The sequence below is a fragment of the Talpa occidentalis genome, unplaced genomic scaffold, assembly GCF_014898055.3.
Source record: "Talpa occidentalis isolate TD23 unplaced genomic scaffold, MPIMG_talOcc4v2.1 talOcc4.3, whole genome shotgun sequence".
In the NCBI taxonomy this organism is placed as follows: domain Eukaryota; kingdom Metazoa; phylum Chordata; class Mammalia; order Eulipotyphla; family Talpidae; genus Talpa; species Talpa occidentalis.
The window spans coordinates 57,623,878-57,644,096 of record NW_023603184.1 but is presented as its reverse complement, the minus strand read 5'-3'; the positions used below and the strand labels follow the sequence as shown (position 1 = coordinate 57,644,096).

Genomic DNA, 20,219 nt, shown 5'->3' with positions numbered 1-20,219 from the left:
TAGGGCCCTTTCAGATCCTGGATGGAGACACCAGCTCTGACGCCGTCCAGAGGAGAGGCTGTCCTGGTGTGGATGCCTGTCCTATGAAGTCCCCAAACGCCAATGTAATGGCACTGATTCCAGAACTTAGGGAACATCCCCTGGCTGGAGAGGGGAGATGCTTGCTCCCTTGAGTCCACCTCTGGTCACCCCAACTCGAAGATCCCAGGAGAGGACATGGCCAGCCAGCTCTGGCATCACTCTCCCTGGCTTCCCAATACTTCTAGTTAGGTAAAGAGACCCTAAGCTATGTCACAACCCCAAATTTCACCCTCCCCAAATTTTTCCTAAGCTCTTTCCCTCAATATTTGCAGACAGCTACACCCCACTCCATCTGGCTTACTCCCTGTCACCTGCAGCGCTCCTTTCTCTCAGTGAACCCCTGAGTTCAGCCCTCTGGGTTAGGCCACGGACCTCCCCTCCCCGCTGGCGCATGACCACTTGCCCCAGGCAGTGGCAGATCCTGTGCAAGGGCTGCCTCAGTCTCCCCAGTGCACAGAGGGCGCAGGTGCTGTCCTGCGAGCCTCCCTTCGGGAAGGCAGGAGGCCCGCGTGGGTCGGGAAGGACCGGGCCAGCCTGACCTGCAGTCCCCGGCCCGGGTCGCTGGGCTCCAGCCCCGCCCGCCCCGCCGGCCCCGCCCCGTCCCCCGCGGGCGGAGCTCCAGGCTGCAGCCGGGCGGGGCGGGCGCGTCCCCCGCGTCCTGGTGCCCACTGCGGACGCGCCTGCCCACCTCGAGGCGGGCACCGGCTCGCTCCCCGCCAGGGTCCCCTGGCCATCCGTGCGCTCGCCCAGGCTGCGTCCCGGTCCCCGGCGCCATGGGGAGCGCGGGCCCCTCCGTGCTTTTCTTGCTGCTGACCCTGTGCGGGCGCGGTGAGTCCTTTTCGGGGAAGGAGGGAGGGGCCCTGGGTCCGCGGGAGCCTCTGGACGGGTCGCAGGTGCAGGGAAGGGGGTGCCCCGCGCGCGGGAGTGTCTCGGGTGTCCCGACGGGACCGGGCGGGGCGGGGCTGAGCGCGGGGGCGGGGCTGGGGCGCGGGTCCCCGAGGCTGGAGCGGTGGGGGGACCTCGCGGGTCGCCCGCGCCTTGGGGCCGGGTTCGCTTGACTCCGCTGGCAGCTTCGCGCGCCCCAGGGGGAGGCGTGGGTGCCCGGTGCGGATGCCTGGCCAGGCACGGACTCGGGGTCGTCCAGGGGGTGCCGCTGTCTGGGAGGCGCTGCTCAGCCTCCGAGTGAGGCCGCGCGCTGCTGGAGACGCAAGAACCGTCTCGAGGGAAAATGGCCCCGAGCACCAGCCCCCCAATGAGTGGGAGTTTGGGGGGATAGCCTAGGAAACATACTTCTCTGCACCACTTTCTCTGGCCCCCACCCCTCCCACCCCGAAGCTGGCTGACCCGGACAGTCTGAGGATTAGGCTGGTGAGGTGGAGCCTGCCATTTGGGAACTTGCAGTGTGAGGGCTGGGAAAGAAGCCAACCAGCCCTTTCCAGGCAGAGCCAGCGGGTGTGAGGCCTGCTCTCCGGATCTCAGTTTCCCCCGTGACTTCCAAGGGCTCTTTTAGCTCTTCCTCCCTGGCACAAGCTTGTTCTCTGACCCCCAGTCAGCCTGGAACTCCGGGTCTCCATCTGCCCTGGACAGAGATACCACAGAGGGCTGGAGGCAAGCGGAGGGTCCTCTGGGGGAGTGGTCCTGGGGTCCCTCGCTTCAGAATCACCCTGTACACATTCCTGGGCCCTGGCCAGGGCTTGCCTCAACAAAATCTCTGGAAATGGGAGCCTGGGAGTCTGCATTTACCTGCTGATTCTTGCACACACGCCGAGAAGCTACTGGTAGTATTTGGTGAGCTCTTTGTAAAGGGTAAAACTTCCACTTCTCACAAGCTCCATAGCTGCCTTTTAATAAATACAAATATCCTGTGCCCTTCCTGGGTTAAGACTCCCCAGTGGGGAGTCTTTAACTGCAAATCTCTCTGCCTGTGCACGCCACTTGCCAAGAAGATTCTGTTTCTTTTGACTTTCTGTAGTTTGTATTCCAGACAACTGGAATGACCTTTTCATTTCTCCAGTGTAGATTCTGAACTCCAAAGTGCCATTTCAAACTGGCCACACACTCACACGGTTTGGAATTCCAGCCATAGCTGCCTCCCAGCTTTACCCCATTTCTGCAGGAATGAATGCCAGGGAGGAAATGAATGCCAGGTCCTGTCCACCTGGGGCCCACTCCTCAGGAGAATCATTGGGTCATCACTGACCCCTAGCGGTGGCCTCCCTAACCGTGTCAGCCCCTGGCTGGGATGTCTGACCCCTAACCCGGCCCTGGGATTTCCCTGTTATCTGGGGGTGAGTAGCCTGCCCTTGTCTTCTGAACCCAGCCACCTCACGGGCAAAAAGCCACAGATTGGAAAGTCTACACATGTGTTTTTTGGGGCTTTCCAGCCTGCAGCAGCTCTGCTGGTCAATAACCCCTTCACCCCACACCCCAAGTACGAACCGTATACCCACTGGGCTCTGGGCACCACTGTGGCTGGCTTGTCTAGTCTCAGGAGGTCAGCAAGGGCTCCGAAGAAGGCACAGGGCCCGGGGAGTGCTTCTGTCTGAAGGAGCCACCTAGATCTGTGCCTCTGAGCTGCTGGGAGGTCCGTGAGTAAGTTTCTTCCCCTCTGTTTTGGAAAACAGAGGGTTGGTATAAATATCCAAAGTTTGCAGAACCTCTGACTAGCACTCCCAACCTCGAGGTTGAGGAGGGTCTTTGGGAGCCTGCTAAATGCCTGAGAGGCAGGACACACCCAAAGGTGAGCAGCCCCTGTGGGTGCAGAACTGAACACAAGCTTTTGGCCTCGTGGAACCCCCGGTGAATCAGTCTCCCCCAGTGCCATGGGACTGGAGCCAGGAGCTGCAGATTGTGACCCCAGAGCTGCCTTAGATTTGCCAAATGGGCTTGGGCAAGAGACACCCCTTTCATGGTGTGACGGATCAGCCCGTGTGTGTGTGTGTGTGTGTGTGTGTGTGCATGCGTGTGTATGTGCATGCATACACTAAAGGGGGGTGCTGAAAGGGACCTAGGCAGGCCCCGGGCTGGCTTTCATAGTATTCCAGCATTTGGCGACTGGGCAGGGCCCAGAGAGGTGGGTCTGGGAAGGGCTCACAACCTAGGCCAAGCAGCCACAAGACCCCTCTGGCAGCCCGGGGCAGTCTGGGGAAGGGACAGCAGGCAGCATCCTCACAAGGCACTAAATACTGCGTCTGCTCCAGATGGGCAAACGAGTTGGCAGGTGCCTGGAGCAGGCTGCTCCTGGAGCCTCTGCCCCTCCCAGCACGCACCCGGGAGTCCATCTGATCGGTCTGGCCAGTTCCTGCTCTGGGCTCTGTGGCCCCACCGAGTGGGAGGGTGGGGAAGCTGCACTGAGCACCCTTCAGGAGGACGGGATCAGAGTTCTGTAAAGACTTTGGGAGCCCAGGATCCTCTTCCCACCTTATTCCTATCCACTTCCCCTCTGCTCTCCTGCTCCCACATTGTTTCCTCTGTGCCCCCATCTCTTTCCCTACTCTTGCTGTCCGGGTACCCCTGCCCTCCTCTGAGTGCTTCCCTGCTGCTCACAGCTGACACGCTCTTCCTGAAGACTCCTGAGTAAATAAGAGTTCTCTGAACCTCCCCTTCACCCCAAAATCTGTGAGGGAGAGGGGACAGAGATTTAAATACGGTATGACAAGGAGAGGGTGGTTCACAGCAAGCAGGTCAGGCTCCCTGAAAGCCTGTATTTGCTGGGACGGCAGCATGGTTCTGAGCCAAGGCCTCTGTTCAGCTCCAGGGTGGGAGTCCTCTGGCAGCTGGACCCCCCACGTGATGTCCGCCAGGCATCTTGCACACCACAGGCCCAAGTCTCAGCCCAGGAAATTCCCAGCCTGATCCTGGGAAAACGCTTCCATCCACTCAGTTATGCACACATGGACTAGTCTCTCCCCCCATCACCACCAGCTCCTGAGGGCAGAAGTGCATCTGCCCTGGAGCCTGACGCAAGCAGACACTGGACACTCATGGCCAGTGACCTGGGAGCAGGGCTGGGGAAGAAAGAGTGTGAAGTGAGCCAGGAGGCTCTGGGAGAGGAAGCAGGATGGTCTGCCAGAGTGTGGCGCCTGGGGGTGGGGCTGGAGAGACATGGAAGGTCAGATGAAGGTGAGTCGGTGCCAGGGGCACAGGGCAGAGGAGGCCCCGCCAGCACCTTGGGCCTGGACTCTGCCTCCACCTCTGCGAGGCTGTGGCCGGAGAGGGCTGTGGGCCGGTCTCCCATGGGAAGACCACCTTGTGGTCCATGAAGGTCGGGAGGCAGGGAGCTGGAAGAGCAGGGTGCAGAGCCCAGACCAAGGCTGGAGGGTAGAGATGGGAAGTCAAATGGAGAAACCTGGACAGAGAACAGACAGGACCCGGTGCCAATTTGAAGGTACCAGGTTTTTGGACTAAATGTCTAGAGTGCGGGGTGCTATCCATTGCTGGAAAGGACAGGGGGAGAACAAGGGACAGTGAGGGGGAGGCCAAGAGAGCTCTGTCTTAGATTTTATTCAAATTGAGGGCCCCGAGGAGTGGCCCACTGGCCAGCACTTGAGCTGCGTCAGAGGCCCTGAGGACCCCCTGCATTCCCCTTCATCATCATCGGCTGCAGCGGGATCAGCTGGATGGGGCCCAGCAGGGTGGCCTGTGTTTTCCCAGGGGCCTGCCGCCTGGCCAATGCTGAGGAGAAGCTCATGGACGACCTTCTCAACAAAACCCGCTACAACAACCTGATCCGCCCGGCCACCGGCTCCGGCCAGCTCATCTCCATCAAGCTGCAGCTCATCCTGGCCCAACTCATCAGCGTGGTAGGTGCCTGGCCTGGCCAGGTTTTGGAAAAAGGGGTAGCCATTCAGCGTGAAGGGCTGGGAGTCAGGCACCTTGGGTCTCACTGCTGGTGTCACCCAGACTTCTGGATGAAGGTACCAGATTGTTCATCTGATCTTTTTCCATACTCATAAATTAAGAAATCTGCCTAAACTTTGGGATCCTGGCTCTAAATCAAGTTACAATTCTTTTATTCCAAAAATGCTGCCTGCCTTGGCACGTGCTCTGCCCCGCTTGGAGCGCCTGGCCCCTGTGCGCCCTGTGCCGCAGCTGGAGCCACCTGCAGTCACCACCTCCGTATGGTTTGAATGCTTTGGCTTCCAGTCACAGAGTGTCCAATTACAAGTTGCTCAAGCAACAGGGTCCTCCATTCCATCTCCTAATGAGAGCACGGGTGATCATTTCAGTGCTGGAGGACGCAGGAATGCGATGATGCCGGGATCCGAGGTGGTCGCCAGTCCTCTGTGGGCTCTGTGATTCTCTTGTTTTTCCCTTATGGTCATAAGCTCCAAAACCGCCACCCTCCCCTGACAGCATCAGTGGCAGGAAATGGCAAATCTTTCTTGCAACACACTCTTGGGGGAGGAGGAAACTTCCTTGAGACCTGCCCTCTGCAGCTCCCTGTCCTGGAACCAGGGCCACAGCTCGTGCTGGAGCCTTCCGCGGTCGTTGGCTGGAGGAATGGGCTTCCCCGCCATGGTGGACTGAGACTTACCAAAACATGGCAAGTAAGCGGGAGAAGGGCCCGTGCAGTCCTTGAGGCACCGGCACCCAACAAGGCCCTGGTTTCGCTAGCACAGAAGCAGTGAGAGGGGCCGGGGAGCCCGGGGCCTGCCGCAGCCCGCGGCGCCTCCAGCACGGCAGCTCTCCTTCTTGTCCCCGTGAGCCACCTTGTTAGTCCCCAGCCTGCTCAACGGCTGACTTCACACGCTCCCTCCTTGTTGGGGTACCTAGGAAGGAGGTGGGGAACGGATGGGTGTGGGGCCCGGGTGCAGCACCGGACCGGAGGCAGCCGCTGCTCTCGTGGCGCGGCACGGGCTGGAGTCTGGACACGCGAGGGCGGCTGCGGGTCAGGAGAGAGGGAGGAGAGCAGAGTTCACACGTGGGGTTGCCAGGGCCTGATGTGTGGGTGCGGGCAGGGAGGGCATGCCGAGGATGCTGAGGTGTCGGGGAGTCCCCTCTGCTGTCTCAGTGTTGGGAGCGCCTGAGGAAAGCACAGCTCATTGCAAACCTACCCTGTCCCCACCGCCAGGGCTGGGGCTCGGCCTTGGAAGTCTCTCTGAGGGGAGCAGTCACAGGAGGAGCAGTTGGGGAGCTGTGTCCAGGCCAGGGAAGGAGAGAGGTGAGGGGAGACATGCTTTCCACACCCCAGCCTCTGTCCCTACCACAACTGGCCCGCGGCCCAGCTCCTCCAGGGCTCTCAAGAAGGCCTTGGTCAAATTCATGGTAGTTTTCCTCTCTTGGGCGGAAGCACAGGCTAAGAATGGGGGAGGGGGATCCCTGTGGCCCTGTCCTTCCACTGCTCGGCTGGCAGGGATAAGGGCTTCCGGCCAGTCCTGGCCCCCACCTGTGCATGAGCGGTACTGGCAGCCAAGGGCTTCTTGCCTAATGGGGTGAGCCCAGCTGCTGGGGGTGGACTGGCAGGCCCCTCCGCCGCACTCAGGCTCAGGCTGCGCCTGCCAGGGCTGTTCACGAGATAATAGTTGCCAGGAGGGGACACAGCCACCAGCTTCCTTGCCCATGGTCCTCAGCAGGACTGTCATAATCCTGAAAGCTGTATAGAGAACAAGTACTAGGGGTTTTTTTTCCTTCTATGTTTCAGGGTTTAGGTTTTTGAGGAGTTCTATTTAAGGGCATAACCTGTTTAAAGATGAAGGTTTCTAGGGAGTAGGCAGTTGCTGGGTAAAGCAAGCTGACCCTTAGAATAAACCTAACCTCTTTTTTAAATCTGTTATTATGGTCACCCTACTTGGATTTATTACATTGGTAACGATTACTTTAATCAATGTTTCTCCATTCCTAAAATTTATAAGTGTTTGTATGGCTTGACAAGCCCCATCCTGGGTGCCAGCCCACCTGTTCCTTTGAGGCTGCAGAAGGCATTTCCACCCCCAACAGTCTCTGCTTGCAGGGCACCTGCACCCCCTCTTCTCCTCCTTGGGGATCTCTGCAGCACTATGAGTAGAGCCTGGAAGGGCTGGGAGTAGCGCTCTGGGGAGGTTGGAGTCCTGAAGCAGCAGCTTCAAGAATAGTCAGCAGCTGCTGGGGGAGTAAAGGGGAGTAAGGGTCAGGACTCAGGAACAGGAGAACTTTTTGGGTGATAGAGATGCTCTATATCTTGAAAGGTCACAAGGAGGGTTATAAGGGTAAAGTATTCGTTAAACTCATCAAACTGGGGCCTCCCTGGTGGTGCAGGGGTTAAAGTCTCAGCGTTATCAAACTATCAATCCCCTGCCTCACCCTCTGCTCCCCTCAGCAGTGTATTTCAGTAGATCTGCCTATTCTGCTCCCTGATGAATCATCTCAACCCCTCACCACACCTCTGGCCTACACCCCAGTTATTATATGTATAAATAAAAATAAATCTTAAAAAAACCTCATCAAACTGTATATTTAAGATATGTGCATTTCACTGTATGTAATTAAAAAATTCAAAGACAGGTGAAGGCTTTCAGCCTTCACCGTAGCAGAGTAGCTTGTGGATTCGCCTTTCCACATGAATGATTAGGAAAGTTAGACAAAAATCCCCACCCCAATTTGTTGGAAGGTATAACAAGAGGTGCCCTCACCACCTGTGGTGTGTTCCCCCGTGTGATAATCGGTGAACAGCACAGGGCAAGAGGCTGAGAAGAAGAACACTTAGTGGGGGCTCAGAAGCTGCACGCCTAGTGGAAACTTGGCAACCTCATAGGCCTGGTGTCATGAGCTGGGAGCATGAGCTCCACTTAGGAGATAAAGTTTTGGTGAAGTCCTTAAAACAACCACCCGTAAGAGTGAAAATGGGGGCCTCCTTGGTGGTGCAGGGGTTAAAGACACAGTGCTATCAAGCTGTCCCCAGCCACTGCAGCACGAGTTCCATCCCCGGCCAGGGAGCTACCCACCTGGCACAGCAGACCTCTCCAGTCTCACCCGCTGCTCCCCTCAGCAGTGTATTTCAGTCAGTCCATTTGTTCTGCTCCCCACTCTGTCTCTGGTGAATCCTCTTACCCCACACCTCTGGCCTACACCCCAGTTCTTGTATGCATAAATAAATAGATCTTAAAAAAAAAAGAGTGAAAATTAACCAAAACCAGACTAGTCTCCCTCCCAAAACCTGAAGCCTGCTTTGAACCAATGCAGTTACAACGTAGATTAGAGAGATCGCCTGTCTGCTAACTGCCTGCATAAAGCGGTCAGTATTCACTGGAGGCAGTGAAGTCATAAAAAATTCTACTAAGTTCACAATAAGACAAGACAAAGTAAGACCAAGAGAAAAAGTCAATAATAGAGACACAAATGACTCAGTTTAGTCATCAGGCATAGGCTTTAAAATAAGTGTCATCAAGAGAGCACATTTTTTGTTAAGTAGACTTTACCACTATTAAAAAGAAACAAATAAATAAATTTTCTTTAACAGCCATTCCAGTCTTTAAAAATCATAACAATGGAAAAGGTCAGATTCATGGCTCAGTTTAATACCAGACTGATTATAGTATAAGAGAAAGTCAACAACCGGAAAACAGGACATCAGAGACTATCCAAACAGTGATAGCAAGAAAAAAGGATGGAAACACAGAAGAGATTAAATGGTACATGATGAAAAGGTCAGGCCTTGGAGTAAGTCCATGGGTTTCCAGAAGGAATGGAAATAAAGAATAAGACAGAAGCTATATTCGAAGTTATATTGGCTTAGAACTTTCTAAAACTAACCAAAGACACTAAGCTATAAATAAAAGAGGCTCGATGACCCCTTGGGGGATAAATGAAAAGAAAGTCACACCCAGGTGTACCCTGCTCGGATCTTGACAGCCAAAGACAAAGAGAACATCTTATTGTTTTCTCTTTTTGTTTTTACATATATAATTACATATGAAATGAAGCACCGTAATTTTACATCCTTGTTAATTTTTTCACAAGGTAGGATCTGTCCCCTCAGGTGTAGTCACCTTAGCTCTTCCAGCACCAGAGCACCCGTGATCCTCCACTGCAGTCCACTGTGCTCCCCGTTTTCTCCCATTCTCTGCTCCTTGAGCTCTCCCTCTCTTATCCTGGATGCTCAGATCTGTGGTCAGCTTTCAAGGATGAGATTAAAAAATTGTCTTTGTCTGACCCTTTTTTTGATTTCTCTGTATTCACCTATAAGTGAAACCACCCAGCATTTCATACAGGGTAATAACCCCTTCCAGGTCCATCCAAGTCACCACAAATAGCACGAGTTTATCTTTTTTGATTATTGAGTAGTGTTCCATCGTGTGTGTATCTACCATGTCTTCTTGATCCAGTCATTTGTTCTGGTGCATTTAGGTTGTTTCCACATCTTGGCTACTGTAAATAGTGCTGCTATGAAAACAGCCAGAAATGGGGTGGAGGGCCGAGTTGCTGGGAGGGAGGGGAGTATATGGGGGGGGGAATGGCAGGAGCAACAATAAAACTAACAGTTGAAAATGGAAGTTAGAAAAGTGAATCACCTTTTTTAAAGTGCTTCAACCTGAGAACCTAGTAATAGATAAACAGTACAAATGTACTTCAAAGTGAAGGTTAAATAAATATGATTTCAGGCAAAAATAGAGAAGTTAAGATAAGAAGACCCAGTGCTAGGGATGTTCTTTAACCATTAGGACAATGATCCCGGATGGAAACAGAATGTAGGACAAAATGAAGCACATACTAACAACAAACATGAGTGCAATGGAATTTATATTGGCAGTCTGAAGCAATAAATTATCTTACAAGATTTCGTTGTATGTAGAATTAAATACATGACAACAATAGCCCCAAGGCCAGGAGGGGAAAGATGGAGTTGAAATGTTTGTCTTGTTCTGGAACTGGGAAAAATACTTGTTGGTATTAGAGTCTAAAAAGGCAATTATATGTATATTACAATCTTATGTATATGCATAGGGTAATGACTGAAAGAAGAATCACATTAATATGGGGCAAAAAGGAGTAACAAAATAATCCAAAACAAGGCAAGAAAAGAGAGAAAAGGGGATAGAAAACAGGTCAATAGGAGTTTTAAACCCAAGTGTATCAGTAACTATATTAAGTGTAAATGGCCTAACAACTCTAATTAAAACAAGACTAATAACATCCTTCTCTGTCCTCTTCCCACCCACACCTCAGCAGCCTGGAATGTGGATGCAGTGGCTGGAGCTCCAGCAGTTATGCAGGTGTGGGTCACATTCTAGGCCCCTGTAGAGAAGAAAGCTGCCAGGTCCCCATCGACTTTATGGAGCAAAGCCATCATATATGTCCAAAATGTAATATGAGAGAGAGATAGGCTTTATTTACTCCAGTGTAACTTGGCTTCCTGTCACTGGCAGCTGATGCTTGAGGGTTCAGGACAGGTTCCTTGAGGAAATGACTCCCAAACTGAGGTCAGGATGTCAGGAAGAGTTGGTGGAGAAGCGGCAGGAAAATGGTACCTATCAAGAGCACCAGGCACAAGCAGAGAACTGGAGAGGGTCAGGTGGTGAATTAAGGGGCATGGGAAGGTGGGAGACTGGCAAGCCTTCCAGACCATGTGAAGGAGTTAGATCTTTGCACTATATGAAGAAAACCATAGAGCTGACATAAGTAGGAATAGGATTAAGAGGGAGAGTGGCAGGAACTTTGGAAAGTCTGTTCTGGTTTCACAGGAAGATAAGAGGGGTGTGTGTGTGTATGTGTGTGCATAATGAGCACATGCAGAATGTACATGACCTGTAGGGTGTGTCTTGCAGTGGTTCCGGTGAGTTCTGTGGTAGGATTCTTTTATTCTCCAGAAAGCATTTACCAAGTTCCTGACACATCTTAGATACTCTTCTAGGTGCTCTCTGCCCTCAAGGAACTCAGATTCTGGTAGGAGGGGGCAGGCCATACACAAGTAGATGCCGTGCAAGAGCTGTTGGGCACACGGGCTGGAGCTGGAGCATTTGCGTGACCGTGCAGGTTCGTGCGTGAGGCTCCTCCAACTCGGTGAACTGAGAGTCTCATTTCCCTTCCCAGAATGAGCGAGAACAGATCATGACCACCAACGTTTGGTTGAAACAGGTAAGTGCCCTGCAGAGCCCCCAGCCCCGGAGGGCATCTCCTGCAGGGCCACCCCTTACTGGAGAGCGGTCTGCCATTGCCTGTCTGCTCAGGAATGGACCGACCACCGCCTGGCATGGAACAGCTCCCACTATGAGGGCGTGAACATTCTTAGGATCCCGGCCAAGCGCGTCTGGCTGCCTGACATCGTGCTTTACAACAAGTAAGTAGCGGGCTGACCAAGGTGGTGAGGGCTCGGGCAGAGCAGCAGGCCCAGCCTTCGGGGCCCTCCAGTCCTGACTCCATCCTGGGCCGGGCTGCGTGTCACCCATCTTTGAGCCATCAGGCCAGAAGAGGAATTAGAGCTGAGCTGAACCACAGCCCGGGGAGGGTGGGGAGGCATCGGTGATCAGTACCGCCGGGACCAGGGCCAACGTCCCGACTCTAGCCCAGTGCTCGTTCTGTCCTCCACACGGTCCGTCTCGCTAACCCTCAGTTGCTTTGTCCATGTTATAGTATTGATTTCCCTGAGCGAAGGGGAAGGAGCAAGGCCATGGGAGTTAGAGCAGCAGAAGCAGGAATGATCACCAGTGAGCCGTCTAGGCACGGAAAGACCCACGTTCCAATCTTAGATGTACTGCTTAGTAGTTTTCTGCCCTTGAAAGTCGCTTAAATTCTCTGAGCCTTGGTTTTTCCATCGTAAATTGGGGGTAGTAATAAACCTCACCGCACCCTTATGAAGCTTAAATCAGCTATACCACGCGAGAGCCTTGGCCTGCGTCATGGTAGGGCTCTCTGTAACCGTCATGTAAGCCGGGGCTGCTTAGGGAGGTGGGGGTGAGGGATTGGCAGGGTGATTCATAGAAATGATCCTAAGGGCTCTTCAGAGAGTTCTGTGAGCAGGCCAGGTCTTGTCCATGGATTTCCTGATTTCTCCTCCATGCCCTGACCTGCCCCAGCGCCGATGGCACCTATGAGGTCTCATTCTACGCCAACGTAGTGGTCCGCTCCAATGGCAGCATCGCGTGGCTGCCCCCCGCCATCTACAAGAGCGCCTGCAAGATTGAGGTGAAGCACTTCCCCTTTGACCAGCAGAACTGCACCCTCAAGTTCCGCTCCTGGACCTATGACCACACGGAGATCGACATGGTGCTTAAGTCGCCCATGGCCAGCATGGATGATTTCACTCCCAGTGGTGAGTGGGACATCGTGGACCTCCCAGGGCGGAGGACTGTGAACCCCCAGGACCCCAGGTATGTGGACATTACCTATGATTTCATCATCAAGCGCAAGCCCCTCTTCTACACCATCAACCTCATCATCCCCTGCGTGCTCATCACCTCTCTGGCCATCCTGGTCTTCTACCTGCCATCCGACTGCGGCGAGAAGATGACACTGTGCATCTCCGTGCTGCTGGCGCTCACTGTCTTCCTGCTGCTCATCTCCAAGATAGTGCCGCCCACCTCCCTGGACGTGCCGCTCATCGGCAAGTACCTCATGTTCACCATGGTGCTCGTCACCTTCTCCATCATCACGAGCGTCTGTGTGCTCAACGTGCACCACCGCTCCCCCAGCACGCACACCATGGCGCCCTGGGTCAAGCGCTGCTTCCTCCACCAGCTGCCCACCTTCCTCTTCATGAAGCGCCCCAACAGCAGTGCCGCTAAGGTTCCCCCACCCCTCCAGCCTTGCACGGTGGGGTCTGAGGCCACCACCAGCTCGGCCATCGGAGCCCCCAGCTCTGCCCACCTCTATGGGAATTCCATGTACTTCGTGAACCCAGCCTCTGCAGCCCCCAAATCTCCACAGGGCTCCGATTCAGAAGGGGTCCCCAAGGATTTCCGGCTGAGGTCTTCAGGGAGGTTCCAGCAGCACGTGCAGGAGGCTCTTGAGGGTGTCAGCTTCATCGCCCAGCACATGCAAAGTGACGATGAAGACCAGAGTGTAAGTTGAGCCCAGGCCCCACCCTGCGCAGGGGCTCTGACGGCGCAGCAGCTCCCGTTTCCTGCAGGTCATCTCAGTGAGACGAGAGCGTGCAAACTTTGTGTGAATAAGGAATCCAGCACTAAAATGGGGTTTATGTTAGCTTTGTGCAGAGGGGAGAGAAGGGGGTGTGAGTGGTTTGGGTTGGTTATCTCTTGCTCCCCCAAGGCACACCCTGGAATGAGGACCTGGGGGCACTTCTCAAAAGGGCACCCTGAAGTAGGGGGTGTGAAACAGAAAAAGGAGGAAAGCGGCATGGGTGTTGGTGAACAGAGCACACGAGGGTGCTCGGGCTCAATCCCTGCCGCCCTCTGAGGACACCTAGGGACAAACCTCAGAATCAGCCTCTGGGAGGAGCTGCTATCTGTCCTCTCAGCCCATGGGGATTGACGGTCCTCCCTAGGCACTTGCTCCCTGGCCCTTCCAGGTTCTGTCCAGGGTAGAAATCCTCAGGGGGGAGAAGAGGGGGTGCAGGTGCCCTGGAAGCAGAGGCTGTTGGGGCGGAAATGCCTTCTGCAGCCTCAAGGGAACAGGTGGGCTGGCACCCATCCTGGGCGCCCCCATCCGGATGGGTCTTGTCGGGAAGCCAGAATGCCATTCACGAGTTTTAGGTACGGAGAGACATTGATTAAAGTAACGGTTATCAGTGTAATAAATTCTCAAGTAGGGTGACTACAATAACAGATTTTTTAAAAAGAGGTCAGGTTTATTTTTACAGAACACAGCAATGAGTGTTAGAATTCAGGGTCTCGAATGACTTTGAACAAATAACACTTCAAAGCACACTTTGATAGTCACAGAGCACAGTGTGTGATAGAACAGCTAGAGACGTTCACACACATCTCCGTACCAGGCAGGAGAACAGGCTTCAGAGCCCTGTGAATGTTCTCGTTTTAACCCCTTTCAGAGGAGGATGTTCGTGTCTTTGAACGGTTCTTACATCCTCATAGCTTCCAGGCAAGAGAGCGTTTCCTGGTTCCAATCTTTCTGTGATTCGCCTTCCCCAGTCGTGGTCTCAGGGGCATGCTGGGATTCCATTAGTTAACAGTGAGAGGAAAGAGCAGGCTAGGAACCCTCTGGAATTATGCTGTTGAAAGAAAGAAGAGGATTGCTAGCAAGGGGAATATAGGACGTGAGCGCTCCTTCTACCCTCTGGCTCCTCAGAATGTATTCTCAAGCCCTCACATGCATGGCCCGGGAGCTGGCTAGAAGTGCAGCACCCGGACCCTGCCCCAGCCCTGCTGACTAAGGCTCTGCATTCACCAAATTCCAGGCAATTCCAGGCACATGCCAGTTCAAGAAGCACGTCTCTACCGGACTATCAGATTTCACGCTGTAAAAGATGAATTTGATGCTTTCTTTAAGCCAGTCAGTAACCCCGCCTCACTAAATTCATTGATCCCCCAATGTTAATCTGCAGCCTGGGGCCCAGCTGGCTGAATAAGAACCACTTGGACAGCTTTTCAAAACACAGCTCTGGGGTGGGCCACCCGTGTGGCTGAGCCGGGATATCAGGGTTGGGGGGTGTTTGTAAATTGCATCCCGGTTGAGAAGGGCTGGTCTCCTGCATCCTGGCTGAGAAGCATGCATCCTGGGCTCTCTCTTCTAGAAGACTCGCCACCCCCTTGGCACTCACTCACAGGCCTCCTGCTATCTCTAACTCAAGTAATTCAGAGGTCCTTGAGGGAAAGCGCCAGGCAGGACCCACCATTACTATAGTGACCAGTGGGCTCTCCCAGGACCTGACCTCTATACTGCTAACCCTTGCAGGGACCCTTGATATGGGATTTTCTCAAATCCGCATTTCACACGAGGCTCAGAGAGGCTTACTGACTTGCCCCGGCTCACACAGCTGGCACTGGGCAGAGCAAGCTCCATACCCAGATCTTTCTGGTGTCCTTAATCTTTTTTGCCCTTCCAGTGCCTTGCCTGGCACCAGCAAATGGTGGACCTATGAATATATCCTCTTTGTCATGTGTAGCTATAGGAAAGAGACCTTCTCCCCTTCCAGAACTTGCCCCTCCTAAGTCCACCTTGTGGCTGTGTTTCTCATCTTCAGCACTTTTATCCTCGCTAGTGGTTAACTGGCCACTATAAATAGCACAAAAATGTAAAAGGTGGAAAAGGCATGTGCATACACAAACCAAAATAAGTCACTTGAAATTGAAAAGAACCCCAAGAAATCCAGAGTAGAGAGTGGTGCAGTGCCCTCCTGCATCCCAGGACCTACCAGCAGGGCGGTGACACAGGGTGACCAGGAGGGTAGATGCACACCAGTGAGGGGCCCTGATGTCACTGCTGCTGAACACCCAACTCCGGAGCCTCTGCTTTCTCCCTCAGATCCTGCAGGGGAAGTGCACAGAGGGGCCTGGACGCTGGGTCTCCCTCAGCAGAGGAAGCAAGCAGGCATCTTACTACTGCTTTGAGGAGAGAGAGGGGTCACTCAGAAAGTGCAGCAGGAAGTCCTCATTCCAGGGGCTGAATTGCACAGTATTGAGCAAACAGCAGAATTTGCAGAGGTCCTATAGACTCCACTTCCTGCCCCACTGAGCTCTGAGGATCTCAAACCTTCCTTCTGGTGGAGCCAGCTCAGGAAGGGGATTTGGGGTGAACATGAGAAAAAGGGGCAGGCGTGGCTTCAGATTACAATATGTGGTTACAAACCCCCAGGTTCCTAATCTTTTCCTTAAGTTTGAGCCCACTGGCTCTGCCTTGACTTTCGGGAGCAGGGAGGGATGGACTGAGGGCACAGAGATGCCACCTGTGGACCAGCCTGGTGCTCAGAACTCACCCCTCTCAAGTCCTGGGTGGCTGGTGGGCCCAGATTAGGGGAGGCAGAGAAGCACCAAAGTCCCAGCAGGGTCCCCCATAACTGGCCCCTCTCTGTCTGCCCACAGGTTATTGAGGATTGGAAGTACGTGGCCCTGGTGGTCGACCGGCTGTTCCTGTGGGTGTTCGTGGTAGTGTGTGTGCTCGGCACCGTGGGGCTCTTCCTGCCCCCCCTCTTCCAGACCTACACACCTCCTGAGGGGCCCTAGGCTTCCGTGTGTGTCCTGCGGTCCCCAGGGTATGGGGTGAGGTGATGTGAGTGGGCAGGTGGGTAGTTTGCTGCTTCCTCTGGCCCAGGGTCAACGAAGTACTAAATGAATGAGACAGCAGCCACCAACCCCATCAGACATCCACGGGAGGAACAAACATGGAGGATTCAGGCTGGCTTCTGGAAAATCCCTACAGGAGCCCCAGAAAACCCCAGCTTCAGGGCTTCAGATAGTTTCATTCTAGCCTGTCTTCCCTGTGGCTGGCGCTGGCAACAAGAACCATCATACTGCTGTGTGTGTGATGCCTGCCTGTCACCCACCTCCCCCCCCCCCACCCGCCCGTCCACTGGCCTTTTTTCAGTCCTTCATATACTTCAAGATCCTTCCAGCTCAGAACATTGGCATCTGCTCTACCTTCTACCCAAGCCTTCTGACACAGCGCCCCCCCCAGGCTCTATGGCTGCATCACTCAGGGTGCCGCTCCCATTCGTCCTTTGTTTCATTGTCACCTCCTCCGAGAGGCCTGCCCACTCACCCATTCTAAAGCATTCTCCCCACAGCCCCTTCCCTGAACTGCTCCTTGCCTGAAGCTCTTATTTGGTGGCGTGTTTACTCCCCACATCTCCCCTCTAGTGGAGCCTCTTTGGCACAGGGACCTGGCCCTTCATCTCTGCAGTAGCCCTGGTGCCTGCACAGGGCTTGGCACACAACAGGTGCTCAATAAATGCTGGCTGAATGAATGAATAGCTTTTATTCCTCCTTTGAATTCCTCTAAGCAGTTGTCCCTGTTTCCACCCAGAAGGGAACAGCCACTCTCCACAGCCCTGTTGCAGTTCTGTGGCCCAGCCGGGTTCCTCCACGGCCCCCGTCACAGAGGCTTCCTCCCAGATGGGCCCTCACATACTATTTGTGCACAGTGCCTAACAAGGAATAGTCACTGAAAATATTGTGGAATGGAGGCATTCCATTTTTTAAATTATTCTACAATAAAATTGACTTTTGATGTCTTGTCCTATGAATTTTAATACATGTACAGATTCATGTAATCAGGATATAAGAGAGACCCATCACCCAAAACAACTCTCTCCTGCTACCCATTTATGGTCATATATCTCCCCATTTGTAATCCCTGATCTTTTTTCATCTTTTCAAGAATGCCGTTAAGTGGAATCATAATGAGAGCCACCCAGGTCGTTGTGGATACTGAGAGTTTGCTCATTGCCTTCCAGCGCAGTATTCTGTTATGTGGATATTAAAGAACATTTGGGTTGCCAACAGTTTCTGGCAACTGCTGTATATATCCAGTATAGGATTTTGTGGGAACAAATTTTTCATTTCTCTAGACAAATCAGGAGTATGCTGCTGGGTAATCTGGGGAGTGAAACTGTCACATTGTTTTCTGCAGTAGCTTTGCCTTCCCACCAGCAAAATATGAGACATCCGCTGCTCTGTCTCCATGTCTGCATTTGGGATTGTCAGCACTTTTATTTTAGCCATCCCAGTGGAGGTGAAGTGGTATATCATCCTGGTTTTCATATGCTTTTCTCTGATGACTGATGATGTTAAATATCTCTTCATTTGTTGTATATGAGATTTCCAATATTTTTCAAGATTCCCAATATATGCTTCCAATATATTGCCAGGAGAATGAGAATGCTTTAAATGGGGTCCTGACATCCTACCCAAAACAATTTATAGATTCAATGCTAACCCAATAAAAATCCCAATGGCATTCTTCAAAAAGGTAGAAGAAAGATTATTGAAATTCATATGGAACCACACACAAAAAAAATAGCCAAAGCTCTCCTGACTAAAAAGGGGACCAATGAAGGTTATCACACTCCCAGACTTCAAACTATACTATAAAGCCATAATAATTAAAACAGCATGGTACTGGAATAAAAACAGACACACAGGCCAATGGAATAGAATTGAGAGTAGAAGTAAAACCACACATTTATAAACAATTAATATATGACAACAGAGCAAAGAATATACATTGGAACAAGGAAAGCCTCTTCAATTAGTAATGCTGGGAAAATTGAACTGCTGCATGCAAAAGAATGAAACTAGACCATTATCTCACACCATACATGAAAATCAACTCAAAATGGATAAAAGACTTGGATGTAAGACCTGAAACCATAAAACGCTGAAGAAATTATAGGCAAAACACTCCATTACATAAACCTCAGAAACACCTTTGTGAACTCATCAGCAAGGAAAACAAGTGAGAAAATAACTGGGACTATATCAGAATAAAAAGATTCTGTACAACGGCCAAAATAAAGTGAGACCCTACTGACTGGGGGAAAATATTTGCATGCCTTATATCTGCCAAGGGACTGATATTGAAGATCTACAAAGAGTGCACACAACTCAACAAAAAGAAAACAACCCAATCAAAAAATGGACAGAAGAACGAAATAGGGACTTCTCCCAAGAAGACATACAGATGGCCACCAGACACGTGAAAAAATGCTCATCATCACTTATCATCAGGGAAATGCAAATCAAAACCACAATGAGATACCACCTCACACCTGTGAGAATGGCATACACACACACACACACACACACACACATATGCTGGAGGAAAAATGTATGGAGAAAAAGTAACTCTGATATACTGTTGGTGGAAACATAGACTGGTCCAGCCCCATGGAAAGCAGTGTGGAGTTTCCTCAAAAGACTAAAAATGGATTTTCCCATATGACCCAGCAGTTTTACTCCTAGGTATCCAAAGAACATAAAAATACTAATTCGAAAGGAAACCTGCACGCCTGTGTTTACAGTAGCTACAGTTACAACAGCCAATATATGGACACCACCTAAATGCCCCAGAATAGGTGTGTGGATCATTCTATACACGATGGAATACTACTCAGTCATCAAAAAGATAAACTCATGCCATTTGTGGCAACATGGATGGAGCTGGAAGGGATTATTCTAAACGAAGTGAGCCAGAAGGAGAAAGATGGATACTGTATGGCTTTACTTACATGGACTCTACAGAAATCTAACAAAAGGGTTAGACAAAGACTAAATGTAAGACTGATCCTTGAAAACAGACTGTAGATCTGACACATTCAGGAGGGGAGGAGGGAGAGAAGGCAGAGAGCAGAGAACAGACAGGAAGGAAAGCCTGGTGGAGGAGAGTGGAGGACTGTGAGCGCTTGGGTGGTGGAAAAACTATGATGACCACACCGGAGGGGAGAAATCCTATGTTGTGAAAAAAATAAACAAGGATGTTTAAAAACAAAAATAAAAACATAAATGGAGACCTGAAAAGATAAACCCCATTTCTTACATTTTCGGGGTTCCACAAAATGACCCTTCTGTTTGGAGACATTTGATGGGAACGGGAGGCCCATACTGGAAATAATAAAGGGAACTCACCTGTGATAAAGGGACCCCAAGAAAGCCTGTGAGGTGCCCCCACTGCACCCCATAGAAACCCAGGGTCTGCCTGGGGTGTAGACGGTGGGTGCAAAAGAGGTTCAGGGAAAGGCAGGGTAGTACCGTGTCAATGTCTCCATGCCCTGGCCTCACTAAAATAATGTTTCTAAGGGGACTCTTAAAAACACAAAAACATGATCACACCTAAAATACTTAACAATCACTTACCATCAACTTAGATACATTAATTATTATTTAAATAGTTAAAATTAATAAGTGCATTTAAAATTATTTAAATATTTAACAAAAACTCTAAGCCATGTTTTGTGGTCGTGTTTGAGCCTCTCCACCAGACGGGCTCCCTAATGGCCCCACCCGGAGAGGCCGCCCGTCCCGTCCCCGCAGGCCCCACAACTCCTCCTCCCGGCCGGGCAGCGCCCGCTGGCCCCGCAGGCACCGGCCGGTGCGGCTCCGGCCCATGAGGCTGAGCCGGGACCCTGGGCCGCGCGCGCAGCTTCCCCCGCGAGGGCCTCGCGTCCGGCGGTGCCCGCGGGCGCCCCAAGTGGGAGGGGAGGCCGGGGGGCCGGGCTGGGCGGGAGGTGGGCGGAGGCGGGGTCGGGAGGAGCCGAGAGAACCGGGAGGAGCCGCGGGGCGCCGCGCCCTGGGCGCAGCTCGGAGAAGGCGGCG

At 52.4% G+C, this 20,219-nt stretch overlaps 1 protein-coding gene across 1 annotated transcript; it reads left to right on the top strand.

Moving 5' to 3' along the window:
- Positions 1-854: 854 nt before the first annotated feature.
- On the top strand, positions 855-16,299 carry CHRNB4 (cholinergic receptor nicotinic beta 4 subunit). The gene is made up of 6 exons (XM_037521814.2): positions 855-909; positions 4,735-4,883; positions 11,089-11,133; positions 11,226-11,335; positions 12,072-13,056; positions 15,993-16,299. The coding sequence occupies exons 1-6, from the start codon at positions 855-857 to the stop codon at positions 16,131-16,133; spliced, it is 1,485 nt and encodes a 494-aa protein (XP_037377711.1). The 3' UTR covers positions 16,134-16,299.
- The last annotated feature ends 3,920 nt before the right edge of the window (positions 16,300-20,219 follow it).